This window comes from Myodes glareolus, chromosome 4, assembly GCF_982192425.1.
Source record: "Myodes glareolus chromosome 4, mMyoGla1.1, whole genome shotgun sequence".
Taxonomy (NCBI): domain Eukaryota; kingdom Metazoa; phylum Chordata; class Mammalia; order Rodentia; family Cricetidae; genus Myodes; species Myodes glareolus.
The window spans coordinates 31,613,316-31,628,206 of NC_142029.1; the positions used below are offsets into that span (position 1 = coordinate 31,613,316).

Genomic DNA, 14,891 nt, shown 5'->3' on the forward strand with positions numbered 1-14,891 from the left:
CCCCGCGCGTTCCCGGGGTGGGCCTCAGCCGCAAGGCCGCCTCCTCCCCTTCTCTCCCGCCGCTGCAGCCTGGGCGGGGCAGTGCGTCCAGCGTGAGCTCGGACATGGCAGCCGAAGAGGCGGAGGCGCCGGGGCTCCCGGAGGACGAGGTGCGGGGCGACTGCGGGCCGCTCGGGGGGCCCCATCGAGGCGGGGGAGGCCGGTGATCCGGGCCCGGGCTCGACCGCGCGCTCTGGAGCGGGACACGCGGGGAGGGAGAGGTTGGGAGAGGCGCGCACGAGGCGGCTGCGGGGAGCAGGTCCCCGCTGATCAGGGCCATCGCCCTCCCTGGCGGCCTCCGGGGGCCCTGGCTGCGGCCTGGGCGCGCGCAGCCTCTCGGGGAGGGCGATGGCTTGGGTGGGGCGACATCCCGGGGCCCAGCATCCCGCTCCTGCCGCAGCGAGAGCCGACAGAACTTAGCGACTTTCCTACCATGGCTTCCCAGAGGCCCGGGTGGGAACGCGGGGAGGTGGGATTCCTTCGACTCCGCGGCAAGTGTCAGATGTGGGGAGTTCACACTTTGTTTCAAGGCCTTTGTTAGGGTTTTTTCAAAAAATGAAGGCAAAAGAAGTAGAAATACTTGAAAGAACCCCCCCCACGCACAGCTGTTGGCTTCGAAAACTGCAGCCCCAGGATTTGAAGCAGGCAAAGCAGTCTGTTAACAGTCGAACAACTTAATCGCGACTTTGCCTCGCGCTTACTAAAAGTGAGGCCCTCTTGAGGAGTGCTTCGATGGAGCTGGCGGTTGTCTCGAATGGGTGGGGCATTAAAGGCTTCGTAGTGTTTAACAGTGACCCTTTCAGATCGTGCGTGCGTGCGTATGTGTGCGTGTGTGTGCGTGTGTGTGTGTGGTGTATGCGAATCAAATCTGCGAATTCCTGTTACTTAATCTAGCGATCACATGTAGCTTTTTATCAAGATTGGACCCAATTAGCTGGAAATCCCCAACCCCCAATTTCTGTTTCTTTCTCAGGTACCTCCAAACACTATTGTAATAGTCGGCGCCCTCCAATTCCCCCCACTTCTCCGAAAGCTTTTTGTTTATAAACAGAGAACACTTTATTAATGTCTAATAATTATTGCAGGGTATTTTGAGAACCTTTTTTTTGTGCTGCAGTTAGAATTTGATTTCTTAGACGATGATTGTATTTTTTTTTTTAAAAAAAAAAACATGGGTGGAATGGAAGCCATATTAAGTGAAATAAGCCATCTTAGAGAGATGGGTACTTTAAGATTTTACTCACGTGAAATCTAAAAAGTTTCTGTCATAGAATTGTGAGTAGAGGGGCTGGAGACATGGCTCAGTGGTTAAGAGCGCTTACAAAGGACCAGAGTTCAGTACTCAGCACTTTCATGGGGCTACTCAGTAATTCCAGCCCCGGGAGATCTGATACCTTCTTCCAGTCTCTGTGGCACCTGTGCAAGAGCGCGGACACACACACACACACACACACACACACACACAAGAATAGTTCTTTATTTAAAAAGTTGAGAGTAGATTGGTGATTACCAGAGACCCAGAAGAGCAGTGGGGGAGAGAGGCAGACAAAGGCAAAATAGTGGGTATTGAGTCATAGTTGGGAGCAGTTAGTCCTCCTGGACTGTTAAATGCATGGTGGGTTGAATGTCTGTATACTTCAGAATGTTGCAGGAAAGGCTGTAGAGGTGGCTCAGCCGTTAGGAGCAGTTGCTACTCTTGCAGAGGACCTAGGTTTGGTTCCCAGCAGCCACATGGTGGTTTCCAGCCATCTGAAATGATGCTCTTCTGACCTCTGTGGAAGTCAGGCATGGACAAGATGCATTTGAATACATGTAGGCAAGACACTGATGCACTCAAATAAGTAAACCTTTAGAAGAGAGTTGAATTCTCAGGTGATGCTGAGACAGTGGTGGCGGGCAGGCGGATGACTCTACTAACTCAGTGCTCAGCCTGCTCTAGCTAGGTGTGACAGTCTGACTAGTCCCCATTATTGTTGTGTCGAAGGAGTTAGAAGATCATCCATTGCTGCCTAATCATCCAGTGTGGAGGACCTCAAGCTGGCATCCCACCCTATCCTTGGGCTTTCTGTTGCTTCCTGAGGGCTGGCTCTCCCAGATTGCTCTTCTCACCTCCTTCCAGCAAAGCCAGCTGCTCACAGACTAAATATTGCTTAAGTTATCTTCGCCATCTCTTTTCTCCCTCTTGGCCCAGGATCTGGATTCCTAATTATCGCTTTCATCTGCCCAGCTGAACTCATGGTCTGTGCGGCAGCCATAGTAGTTGCTTAGCAGCAACTGGGGCTAAGAACTCCACTTTGTTAGTAAGGACTCTGATAGCCCCACGATGAAGGTCTAGATGTGCATCTCATGACTCAGATTTCCTTCCATCTTTTTGTGTCTGCTTTGTGCACATTAAGGAAGAGAGTGAGGGAGCAGGATAGAGACAGACATGGTGGTGAGCATCCTCCTTTGCGGTGGTAATTGGGTTATTAATATTTACTCAGCAGACGTTCATTAAGTGTTCTGTGTGCATTGTGCCAAGCACCAGGGAGTCTGAGGGAATAAAAGACTGCCAACCTCCAAGGAGTTTACTGTCTGGTGGAAAAGACAGAAGAAGTACTTGCTTTCTGGTTGTAATTGGCAGCTCGTTGATGCCATTTGGTTTTGGTTTTCTGGTTTATCACAAAACTAAATGGGGGCTTGGAACACATACCATACCCCCTCCCCTTTATTTAAAGATGGAAACATGGTAGCTATGTTACCTTTTGAACTCATAGGCAAGTCTGGGGGGTAGGCAGCCCTCTGCTGTTGATTAAAAGTGGTTGGGCTGAGGGTGTGGCTTAATTGGTGGAGTGTTTGCTTCATGTGCCTGAAGCCATGGATATACTGCATATACTAGATGTGGTAGCCCGTGCTTTTAATCCCAGTACCAGGGAGATAGAGGCACGAGGAATTCTGTGAATTTTGAGGCCAGTATGGTCTACATAGCAAGGCCCAGGACAGCCTGGGCTTCATAGAGAGACCTTGTCGGGGGGAGGGGGGGAGGTCTAAGGTCATCTAGTGGGTCATCATAGCTCACGTCTATAACTGTAGCACTTGGGAAGCTGAGAGCCAATCACCTGACTGTAAGACCGACCCGAGCTATTCTAGGAGCTGTCTCCAGATGGCTCTTCCAGAGGTCCTGAGTTCAATTCCCAGCAACCACATGGGTGGCTCACAACTATCTGTGATGAAACCTGATACCCTCTTCTGGCCTGCATGCATACACATGCAATCAGGACATTGTATGCATAATAAATAAATAAATCTTAAAAAAAAAAGAAATAGGTTTGAACAAATTTGAAACAAGGAGAAAAATGAATAGAAATGGCATGGAATGTAGAGAATTGTAGTTTAATCTTCCACAGGGATTAGGCACTGACTCACTGGCCAATGTTATTAAAGCATGTTGAAGTTGGATCTAATTCCTCTTCTACTTTATGATGAGTTTTAGGTCTTCTATGTATATCCTGTGGAAAGAGGTCCTATTTGCAGACATTTTACCATTAGAGCATTAGCCTACATGAAGAAGTGTAATGTAATTTGCACAGCTTGCTACGATGGTCACTCAGGATTAACAGCAGTGGAAAACAATTCTCATCACCCTTTTCATTTTTGAACAGGGTCTCACTATGTAACCTGGAACTCTTTGTAGACCAGGCTGGCCTTGAACTTAGAGATCTGCCTGTCTCTGCTTCCCATGAGAATGCTGGGATTAAAGGTGCCAGGCAGTTCTCACCAGTCTTTGGTAGGAAAGGAAGAGGTCCTGGGGATTGTTACCTGATGTCCTTCCAGCCTTCTTCCAAAGGGGCACTGCCAGGTCTTATGAAGTTGGTAACTGTTTCCTCATTAGTGTTTGTGAGAAGTAGGTTGTAGGTGGAAGTTTCTGTACCTGAGCAGCTCCCAAATAACCACTCAGAGGCTTAATATTAATTAAAAATGCTCGGCCAATAGCTCAGGCTTATTTCTAGCTAACTCTTACATTTTTAATTAACCCATATTTCTTATCTATGCTTTGCCATATGGCTTGTTACCTTTTTTCAGTATGACATGTCCATCTTCTCTCTGTGATTGCTGGTGACTCCTCTGACTCCACCCTTCTTCCTCCCAGCATTCCCTCTACCCCAAAAATCCTATTGGCCAATCAGCTTTTTATTAAATTTGAATGACAAATCTTTACAGTGTACAAAAGAATTATTCCACAGCAGTAGGCTTTTTATATGTACTTACTGTAGATATGGGGATAGAGTCAAAAAGGTCACTACTTTGTTTCTTGGCTTTTTCTGCTGACAGGCATCCATATGTGAGTATTGAATTTTCCTACAAAAGAATTTCAATATTGAGGGCTGGGGAGAAGGCTTAGCAGTAAGATCCTTACTGCTCTTGTAGAAGACGTGGGTTCAGTTCCCAGCACTCTCATAGGGCAGCTCACAATTGCCTGTAACTTGAGCTCCAGAGGAACTACCCTCTTTTGGCCCTCACAGGGACCCACATACAGACATACACACATATAATTAAAAATAATGAAAGTAAACCATAGCAAAAGAATGCCAGTGTCTAAGACTGGAGATACAGGTTTATTGGTTTATTGGTCATGTGCCTGCCTGGTTTATGGGGGTGTTGGTGCACACCTGTAGTCTGGGAGTTGGAGGCAGGGTGATTAAAGCTCAGGATGTGTCAGGCTGCACTCCACGTGTCCGCATGCACCACTCCACCAGTGTAGCTGTGTCTCCAGCCCTGCTTCTTTCCCACTCAACTTCATAGAAATATGATAAAACTCTTGTGATTTTTTTTCTGAAATTTTAAAAATTAAACTTAACGTGTGTGTGTGTGTGTGTGTGTGTGTGAGCGCGTGTGTCATGAGTGCTTGAGTGTCATAGTGCACGCATGGAAGGTCGAAGACAATTTATGGGAGTCAGTTCTCTTCTCCCATAGTGTGGGTCCCACCCAGGATATGAACTCAAGTCAGGAGGCTTGGCAGCAGTACCATGGAGCCATTTTGCCAACTGTTGTGAACTTCTAACGTTTTCTTTTTCACTTTAGTCTTAACTGAATTTTTGTTTAATTTTCTTTTTTGGTTTTTTGAGACAGGGTTTCTCTGTGTAGCCCTGGCTGTCTTGAAACTCACTCTGTAGATCATGCTCACTTCGAACTCAGAGATCCTCCTGCCTCTGCCTCCTGAGTGCTGGGATCAAAGGTGTGCCATCACTGACCAGCGAATTTTGTTTTTTCTTTTCCTTCTTTCCTCCCTCCCTGCCTCCCTCCCTCCCTCTCTCCTTCCTCATCTCCCTTCTTCTCTCCTTCCCTCCCTCTTTTCCTTTCCCCCACCCTCTCCCTCTCTCTCTTTTTTTCTTTTCTTTTTCTTTTCAAGACAGGGTTTCTCAGTATAACAGTCCTGACTGTCTTGGCACACACTCTGTAGACCAGGCTACTTTGAACTCAGAACTCAGAGATTCTCCTGTTTCTGTCTCTGCTGGGATTAAAAGAACGTGCCACCATTGACCAGAGAATTTTGTTTCTTATGCATGTTGTGTGAGATGGTGAAGAGGTGCCATCTTTAACTTCTTGTTTTCGCTCAAATCATTTGTTAAGACCACAAAAAATTCAAAGTGTTGGGGATTGAAATTGTGTTGGATTTCTAGATTATTAAATACTTGTACCCACAAGCAGAGGAAATATCTCTGTTATATCCCTTGTGTCCTTCAACAGTATGTTTAACCTTATTGAAGTTTGTGCATTTTTATTATTTTTATTTCTGTTTCTTGTACAATTTAAATACTCTTGGGGTGGGGTGGGGGGCTAGATTTTACTGGGTATCCCCGGCTTGCCTCAAACAGATCTGCCTGCTTCTATCCCTTGAGTGCTGGTGTTAAAGCCATGTACTAATAAGGGGGAAGGCTGTTCATGGGGAATGATCTAGATCAGGTTGGCCTGTGGGCAGGTCTGTGGGGGTTGTCTTGACTGTTAGTTATTGTAAGAAGACCCAGTCCATTGTTGGTGGCTCACATCTCCAGTAACTTACTCTCAAACAGCTTAGTGTCTTAGTTACTGTCTTATTGCTGTAAAGAGACACCATGACCAAAAGCAAGTTGGGGAAGAAAAGTGTTTATGTGGCTTACAGTTCCACATCCCAGTCCATCAGTGAAGGACCCAGGGCAGGAACATAAACAGGGTAGGGACCTGGAGGAGCTGATCTGTAGAGGCCACTTAATGCCTTTGTTCTTCATGGCTTCCTCAGCCTGCCTTCTTACAGACCCAGGACCAGCTTCTTATAGCAGCCGTGGGTTGGCCCCACGCTCAATGGGCTGGACCCTCCCACATCAATCACTAATTAAGAAAATGTCTTAAAGGTTTCTCTACAGCCTGACTACCCCTCCCTCCCCAAGACAGGGTTTCTGTGTTACAGCTCTGGCTGTCCTGTAACTAACTCACTCTGTAGACCAGGCTGGCCTCGAACTCACAGAGATTCACTTGCCTCTGCCTCCCAAGTGCTGGGATTAAAGGTGTGCGTCACCACTGCCCCACCCAGCTGCCATTACTGCCTGGCCCTACAGCCTGATCTTAAGGAGGCATTTTCTCTATTGAGGTTCCCTCTCTCAGATGACTCTATCTTGTGTCAAGTAGACATAAAACTAGCCAGCATACATAAAATAAAAAGTTAGACGTGAATATGTCTGTGCGTGTATAAATAAAAGAGAATGGACACAGCGTTACCAGGCTGTGCGCCGTTTATGGAAATATTTCTTATACAAACTGTCCTGCAGATTCCTTAGGCAGGGGTCCCCGACAGTGTGACAGTGGGAAAGGTGGCTCAGGGCTGCAAGGCTGTGTTTACCCAGTCTCTGATCTTGACTGTGGATGTGACATGTTGAGTAGCTGCTTGAACTCTGCCTTGATTTCCCCTCCACAGTGGACTGAGGAATTTGTAAGCCAAGTAAATTCCCTAAGTTGCTTTTGGTTGGGGTATTTTCCCCCCAGTAGCCAAAATGAATCCATATCTACCCTCTTTAGATTTGAACTATTTCTAACCTACAGAATGAGTTATGAGGGGTGTGACACATGCTTCTATAGCCATGAACTCAGGCCACAGCATGATAACATTGTGTTCATTCCTTTTTATTTACACATGGACAGACAGACTCACACCCAACTTTTTATTTGCTAAGCCATTTGAGAGTAAGTTAAAGAATTTGTGTTGTTTCTTCCGAAATATTTTGATATGTATCTCTTTAGAAAGTATAACATTTTTATTAATTGATTGATAATTTCATGCAATCTCTTTTTTTATTTTTATGGGTATGGGAGTTTTGCCTGGATAAGACAGAAGACGGTGTCGGATCCCCTGGAAGTGAAGCTACAGACGGTTGTGAGCCACCATGTGGGTGCTGGGAGTTGAATCCAGGTTCTCTGGAAGAGGATCACTTGCTCTTATCCGACGAGCCGTATCTCCAGCCCCACAATGTATGTTTTTAAATTTTTATTTATGTGTATGGGTGTTTTGTGTGTATGTATGTCTGTATACCGTGTGTGTTCCTAGTGTCCTTAGAGACCAGAAGAAGACTTCAGATTCTGGAATTGAAGTTATAGATGGTTGTGAGCCACCATGTAGGTGCTGAGAATTGAATTCAGGTCCTCTGGAAGAGCAGTTAATGCTCTTCACTTCTGAGCTTAACTGCTCAGTCATTTCTCCAACCCCATAGTTTTCTTTTTCTTTCTTCCCTTATTTATAATTTTGGGGATATGATCTCACTGTATAATCCTGCCTAGCCTGAGACTCACTATCTAGACCAAGCTGGTCTCAAATTTCAAAGAGATCTGCCTATTGCTCCCTCCCAGGGATTAAAGTGGTATACCACCACACCCAGCCGTATATTTGTATTATATTTGGATCACATTTTCCCCACTGACTCCTCCCCCTAGCTTCCCTCAGATGATACGTCCTTCTTAAGATGAAGACATTATCCTATAAGATCTCATTCCACTATGATATTCAAAGTAACTGGTATTTGACATAGTATACTGTATTAACTATGCTATTATTTATACATATTTGATGAGACTTTAAGAATAATTACCTTTTCTTGGTAGTTATTATAAATGACTGTGAGCTTTTGATTTTATGTTATGAACACAGCAACAGTGGTAACTTCATTATTTACAGTTTGTCATTAGATTTTCTTTTAAAAATGTCAAATTCTTAATGATTGTAATAACTAGCTCTTTTGTATGTGATCAACTATAGCTAAAAATAGCAATTTCTGTTTTTATTTTCTTTTATGTAGTTTTAATCATATTATTTTAAAAGATTTCTATAATTTTAGTATTTTTGTATTTGATAACTTACAATTATCTAAAACTAAAACAGAACATTGTGTATTTTAGGATAACACGCGAGTTGTGAGAGTGAAGGTTATTGCTGGCATAGGCCTGGCCAAGAAGGACATCTTGGGAGCCAGGTAAGTATAGTATATGAGTTGAGATTTTAAAATTTGGCATTTCTTATTTTTTTTTCTTGAACTTTGATTAAATAAAAATTGGAATGATAATATTAGCAAATATTGATGCACAGTGAAGATTATATTTTTTGTATCTGAATTTCTGAATTTGTCAAATTAAAAACAGAGATAAATATGAATTTATTATTGAGTTCTACTCCCAGAAATTTATAAGATTCTGTTTCTCCAAATCCTTTAGCCGATAACAACCATCATCTCTGGATACAATATAAAAAGTGGTTCTCTGAGCGTAGGCTCAACAGAGCAGGGCAATACTAGTAGAGATCCATACCTGCAGAAAAGAAGTGGAGAGTCCTTCCCATTGCGGAAATTAGTCTGAGCCGGGCGGTGGTGGTGCGTGCCTTCAGTCCCAGCACCTGGGAGGCAGAGGCAGGTGGAGCTCTGTGAGTTCGAGGCCAGCCTGATCTGCAGAGGGAGTTCCAGGACAGCCAGATTTACACAGAGAAACCCTGTCTGGCGGGGAGGGGGAGAGTAACTCTGAAGCTGCATGGAATCACAAACTGGAGCAGTGGTTGTCTTCAGGCCGGAAAATCTGGCGCGGTGGGGCCTGTGGTGGAGAAACGGCAGGAATGAATCTGAAGTAAGAGTGGCAGTGGTGAGGATTCTGCAAGAAAAGAAGCTGGACTCTCAGCTGATGTCAAAAGATCTGAGCAGAGAGTCATTGCCCAACAGAGTTTGTGACCCTTGTCCAAATAAGATAGATAAACAGAGGAAAATCACAGAACCCAGAGTCTCTGTAGCTCAGCTTACAGTGTCCATGGTACAGCATGGAATCACCTGCTCTGTAAAGAGCCAGGGAAGTGGAACACACTGAGTCGATAAAGAATATGTGAGCAGGAGGTGTTGGCGCACGCCTTTGTTCCCAGTACTCGGGAGGCAGAGGCCGGCAGATCTCTGATTTTGAAACCTGCCTGGTCTACAGAATGAGTTCCAGGACAGCCAGGGCTACATAGAGAGACACTGTCTCAGGGGAAAAAAAGAAAAAAAAAAAAAAAAAAGGAAAAGAAAGAATGTATGTTAATTGTATGCTCATTGTTAGTCAAAACATTACAAGTCTCATGAATGAAGTAGAGGCCAAAATAAATAAATAATAAAATAAAAGGAAAATTCTGCAGCTAAAGTACAGTATTTGAAATTAAAATGCTTGGGTGGTTGTGGTAGCAGAGCAAAGCAAAGCAGAGCAAAGATGAACTGAACCTACATCAAGAGGAGTCTCGTGGCAATTAGAAGATGATAGATATGAAGGAACAATCTGTCATAACTAAGATGCAGAAAGGATGGAGAGCTAAATAATGAAATAAAACATTTTTGAAGAGTAAGTGTTCAAGCCAGGCAGTGGCGGTGCATGCCTTAAACCCAGCTCTTGGGAGGCAGAGGCAGGTGGGTCTCTGAGTTCTAGTCTACAGAGTGAGTTCCAGGACAGCCAGGGATACTCAGTGAAACACTGTCTGGAAAAACAAACAAACAAACAAAGAGAATAAGTGAAATCAGTGATACATATAATTTTTTATTATCGAAAATATCGGGCTGGAGAGATGGCTCAGCAATTAGGAGCCTGTACTGATCCTACAGAAGACCGTTTCCGGTGTACTGCCTGTGACCAACTCCAGGAGATCTGACGCCCTCATCTGGCCTCCACAGGCACAGCACCCACATGCATCCGCATAACTTAAGTCTTTCTAAGGAAGAAATGTTAAAGCAACTTGCTCCTGGTGGGAGAGAATTGATGCCAGAGGGAAACTCAAATCCTCAGAAAGGAAAAGAGCATCAGAAACAATAAATATTTAGAACCACACTTTTTTTTAATTAAGATTTTGATTTATATGTGTGGGTGTTTTGTCTTTGTGTATGTATGTGTATGTGCCTGATGTCCGCAGAGGTCAGCAAGGGTGTTGAATCTCCTGTAACTGCAGTTACAGATGGTTTTGAGCTGCCGTGTTTGTGCTGGAATCAAACCTGGGTTCCTTGTAAGACCATATAGTGGGCTCATTGGAATCATGGTTTACAACCTTGTCTTACGGATTTGTACTATAGATAAAAGGAATGCCCATGGCAGTTACAGCTTATAGGACTGGGCTGTACCTTGTCCGTGTGTCTGCTGTGAACCTGTATGGAAGAATGGTGTAATAGAATGCATAGGTAAAGGGAGTCATTAAGGGTATGTAGTAGAAGACATAAATAAATCATCCACAGTAATGCAAAGAATTAAAGGTTTTGCAAAAGCAGAAATTTTGTTTCTGGGTCTTTATTTGTTTGTCTGTTTGTTTCAAGACAGGGTCTCTCTTTGTAGTCGTGGATGTCCTGGAACTTGCTCTGTAGACCAGGCTGTCCTCAAACTCAGAGATCTCCCTGCCTCTGCTTCCTGAGTGTTGGTGTTAAAGGTGTGCTCTACTGTGCCTGTCTGTAAAAGCAAAAATTTAAAAATAAAGTTCTTGAAAAAATTAAAAAGCCAGTACAAAACAAATTATTATTTTTTTAAATAAAGGAGGCAGGACAAGGAAAGGAAAACATAAGGAGTTGCTGACTTGTATCCAGAAACAGTAGCGGAAAGAAACACAAAGTAGAGGTTATTACAATAAATTAGGAAGTAAGATTCTTTAGACATGGTGTCCCATTCCTGTAATTCCAGCCTTCAGTAGGATTGTGAGTTCTAGGCCAGCCTGTGCTGTATAGTAACAACTTCAAAAATCCAGGGCTGGCGTGGTCTGTATTGAATCCCTGGTAGTGAGGGATGTATGGGGGCAGGAAGTGCAGAAGGGGCCTGCCATGAAGTAGAGGGTGTGTTGGCAAAACTTAAGGGGCTGAAGAGACGGCTCAGGGTTAAAAGTTCTAGAAGACTGGAGTTTGGTTTCCAGCACTTCTATCAGCTGACTCTACTGTCTATAACTCCAGCTCCAGGAGATCCACTGCCCTCTCTGGCTTCTGCAGGCACTGCATGCCTGTACATAGAAACAATGAAGCAACTCTTTAAAGAAAGATATACTTAAAATACAGTGACACACCTAAGTTGGGAAAAATGGATTCAAAACTGGGATAAAAATTAAAGTGAATACATTGAAATCTGATGAAATAAGGGTTCAACATGAAACTGTTTCCAAATATTTGCCAATAATAATAAAAACATCAGAAATCTGTAATAGTTGGAAATAGGTATATGCCTGTCAATAGAAGTTGGAGATGTAGTGCTCAAAATTGGACAGAATAAAAGGGAAGATAGAAAGTTTTATAGTAATCGATAACAACACTCATGCCTGTCAAAGTTGTTAAACCAGATACATTCAAAACCAAAATCACAGAAACAGTTTATAGCTTAATAGATCTCAGAGGGAAGAATGAAGTGGACAGGGGAGGCCCTCGGAGTATAGGTATGTGTTAGTGTATATAGGTGAGGGCATTGCAGGCTGAGGACTTTGGGGTTCAGGGCACATATAGCCCACGTTAATTTCTATCACGGAGTTCTAACTGATGGAGTTTAGAGCAAGCCGCCGTGAGTATCATGGTGTTGTTCTGTCCCTGAGCCATGGTCGCTGTGACGTGTCTGCACATTCCATACTGAGTGTGGGTTCAGTGGGAGCTCATTTATTGACTAACTGCGTTGTGTGGTCCCCAGGAAGTAAATATGTAAATCAGCCACACTGAGGAAAAAGAAGGAAATAGAAGACTGCCTTGTTGTATTTATTCTGTGTATGTGTAAATATGCACATGCCATGCCATGGCATGTAGATGAAGGCCAGAGGACAGTTCATATGAATCAGTTCTCTCTTTCACCATGTGGATTCTGGGGGAATTGAGCTCAAGTTTTCATTCTTGGCAAGGGCCTTTACCCCCTGAGCCCTCTCGCTGACCCCAGACTATCACCAATGAATTGTATACATAAAGACCTAAGAGATAGCTCAGAGGAAATGTTCATACCAGTCAAGACGCAGTCACACATCTGACAAGACCTTTAATTTTAACTATCTTTTATGTCATATAACTCAATAGTAATAAAATAAAATATTGAATTAAAAATGAGCAGAATCACTGAATGGGACAGACAGTATAAAATATCTAAATGACAATCTTTGTGTGGTAGGTTAGAGTTAGATTTCTTTTTCTCTTTTGATATGGTCTCACTGTGTAGCCCTGGCTGACCTAGAGCTCCTATGTAGATCAGGCTGGCCTTGAACTCACAGAGATGTGCCTAAGTGCTGGGATTAAAGGTGAGTGTCACCATGCCCAGCAATTTTTATAGTTTTTATTTGACATTATATAGTTAGTTGTAAAAGCTATAGATAAAATTAGAAGGGAAATGTAGAAAACAGGAGGCCAGGGAATATCACCATGAAACTAGCAGATGATAGAAAAGACAGAGAGGGGCTGAGGACATAGGTCAGCTTGCCTGGAATGCACCAAGTCCTGGGTTTGGTCCCATCCAGCACCAAGTGAACTGGATGAGGTGCTGTACGCCTGTAATCCCAGCACTTGAGATGAGGCAGGAGAGTCAGGGTCCTTCTCACTTACACAGAGAGGTTAAGGCCATCAGGGCTACGAATAACACATCAGGAAGAGAAGAAGAAAAAAGGAATTTAGAATGGTGTAAGAACTGAGAGATGAGTGTTTCAAAGCATTTTCAGAATAGATCTGAGGACAGAGACAGAACTAGACCTCGTGGTTCTAGAGAGCCATGGACATGAAGGGAGGAAGGGGGGTCACTGTGTTGGTTGAGACCTGTTTTCTGTGGAGCAGGTGCTGTAGCTCAGCCCCAGTATCCCCCTGTACAACTTGGAGAAAAGAATAATAGCTGACCGTGATCCACAAAAGCTGTTTTGAACAGTGTTTGATGTGGAGTAATTGCTGTCTAAGTGTTATTACCAAACATTCTCTTGTAAAGTTTAGCTGAGAAAGGAAGAAAAAACATGTTCCACTTTGCTAGAGGATGGAGGGGGAGTCAGCAACGGAGGAGTGTCAAAATGCATTGATAAACCTCAAAAAACTAGATCAAAGGGAAAACCGGAGGATAAAGGAGTTGGTGAAGTGCCCTGATTTGGGCTTCTGAGGTGGAGGGCGCTGAACAAGTGAATCCGCCCCACACAGGACCAGAAGGAGGTGGGTTCTAATTAGTGTCAGTGTTGGGAGTGGGCTTTGTAAATCAAAATGAGAAGGTTTATGAGGAAACAAGGGGAGTGGTGGAGAGTAAGTAGTGGGAAGGGTCAGCACTAGCTCTGTGATACTCAGAGAGAAAGGGAGATTTGACTGTGGCTTGACTAAGATGTCCTCATTCGGTCTTTGCTCTTCAAAGCCCATGTGTCACAAGATGTCCTCTTCCATGTCTTCCTTTAGTAGGGTTCCCGGACTGGAGAGATGGCTCAGCAGTAAAGAGCACTTGCTTTTCTTGCAGAGAACCTGAGTTTGGTTCCCACTACCTTGTCAGGGAGCTTTGTAACTCTAGCTCCAGGGAACCTACATACATCACACACACACACACACACACGTGTGCCCCACCGTGCTTGGAAAGGTGTAATCATTTTTAACTGCAGTTCATCTTATTTTAATGTAATTAAAGATTTAACTTAGTTTGAAGACTTAAAATTTTAAGATTTATTCATTTTCAGTTATGTGTATTTGTGCATGTTTTGTGTGAGTTGATGTGTACCACGTGTGTGCAGGCCTTTCCTATGAAACAAGGTTTATGCTGTGAGATGGTTTGGAAACAGTTGTGGTCTTGAAAAGCTAGTTTTACAACCCCTCAATTAGCCACCTGCGTTCAAAAGGGACAGTAAGGATCAAAGACATTTTTAAAATATCTAAAAAGTTTGTAGAACACCAGAACCGTGGGTAAGAGATCTGCATTCTAAATCCTTGCCTGTTTTACTGACTTGGTACATAAGCTTTTTAACAAAATGTAAGTTTCTGCAAATACTTAGCCTGTGTACAGATCCCTGAATTTTAAGGATACGAAGTAATAGAAATAATAAAATAGTAGCAACTGTTAACAAGGAAAGCTCTGGAAATCTGATCATGTGGACAGTTGGACCGAGCTACTGCTAACGCCTTTGTTTTTAACAGTGACCCGTACGTGAGAGTGACATTGTACGACCCGATGAGTGGAGTCCTCACCAGCGTTCAGACGAAAACTATCAAAAAGGTTAGATTTAGCCAGCTTCCGAAAGTTTTTAATAAACTTTGTTTTTATATGACAAATTATTAAAGAATAAATTATACTATGTTTATTGTCTTTTAGTCTTTGAATCCAAAATGGAACGAAGAAATACTGTTCAGAGTAAGTATGCATTTTATTTTATTATAAAAGAAAAAATATTTTTTTCTCCATAGGTT

General features: G+C 43.5%; 1 protein-coding gene across 3 annotated transcripts in view; it reads left to right on the plus strand.

The window, feature by feature from the left end:
• The first annotated feature begins 15 nt into the window (after nucleotides 1–15).
• Nedd4 (NEDD4 E3 ubiquitin protein ligase) overlaps nucleotides 16–14,891 on the plus strand; it is a 96,111-nt gene continuing 81,235 nt past the window's right edge. Inside the window, exons 1-5 of one of the 3 annotated variants that reach the window (XM_085689356.2) lie at nucleotides 16–148; nucleotides 7,353–7,518; nucleotides 8,440–8,513; nucleotides 14,622–14,700; nucleotides 14,797–14,835. In XM_085689356.2, the coding sequence (XP_085545482.1) occupies nucleotides 105–148; nucleotides 7,353–7,518; nucleotides 8,440–8,513; nucleotides 14,622–14,700; nucleotides 14,797–14,835 (402 nt within the window). In that variant the 5' untranslated portion in view covers nucleotides 16–104. The remainder of the gene's footprint in view (nucleotides 149–7,352; nucleotides 7,519–8,439; nucleotides 8,514–14,621; nucleotides 14,701–14,796; nucleotides 14,836–14,891) is intronic. The other 2 variants (XM_085689352.2, XM_085689353.2) reach the window with 2 other exon arrangements.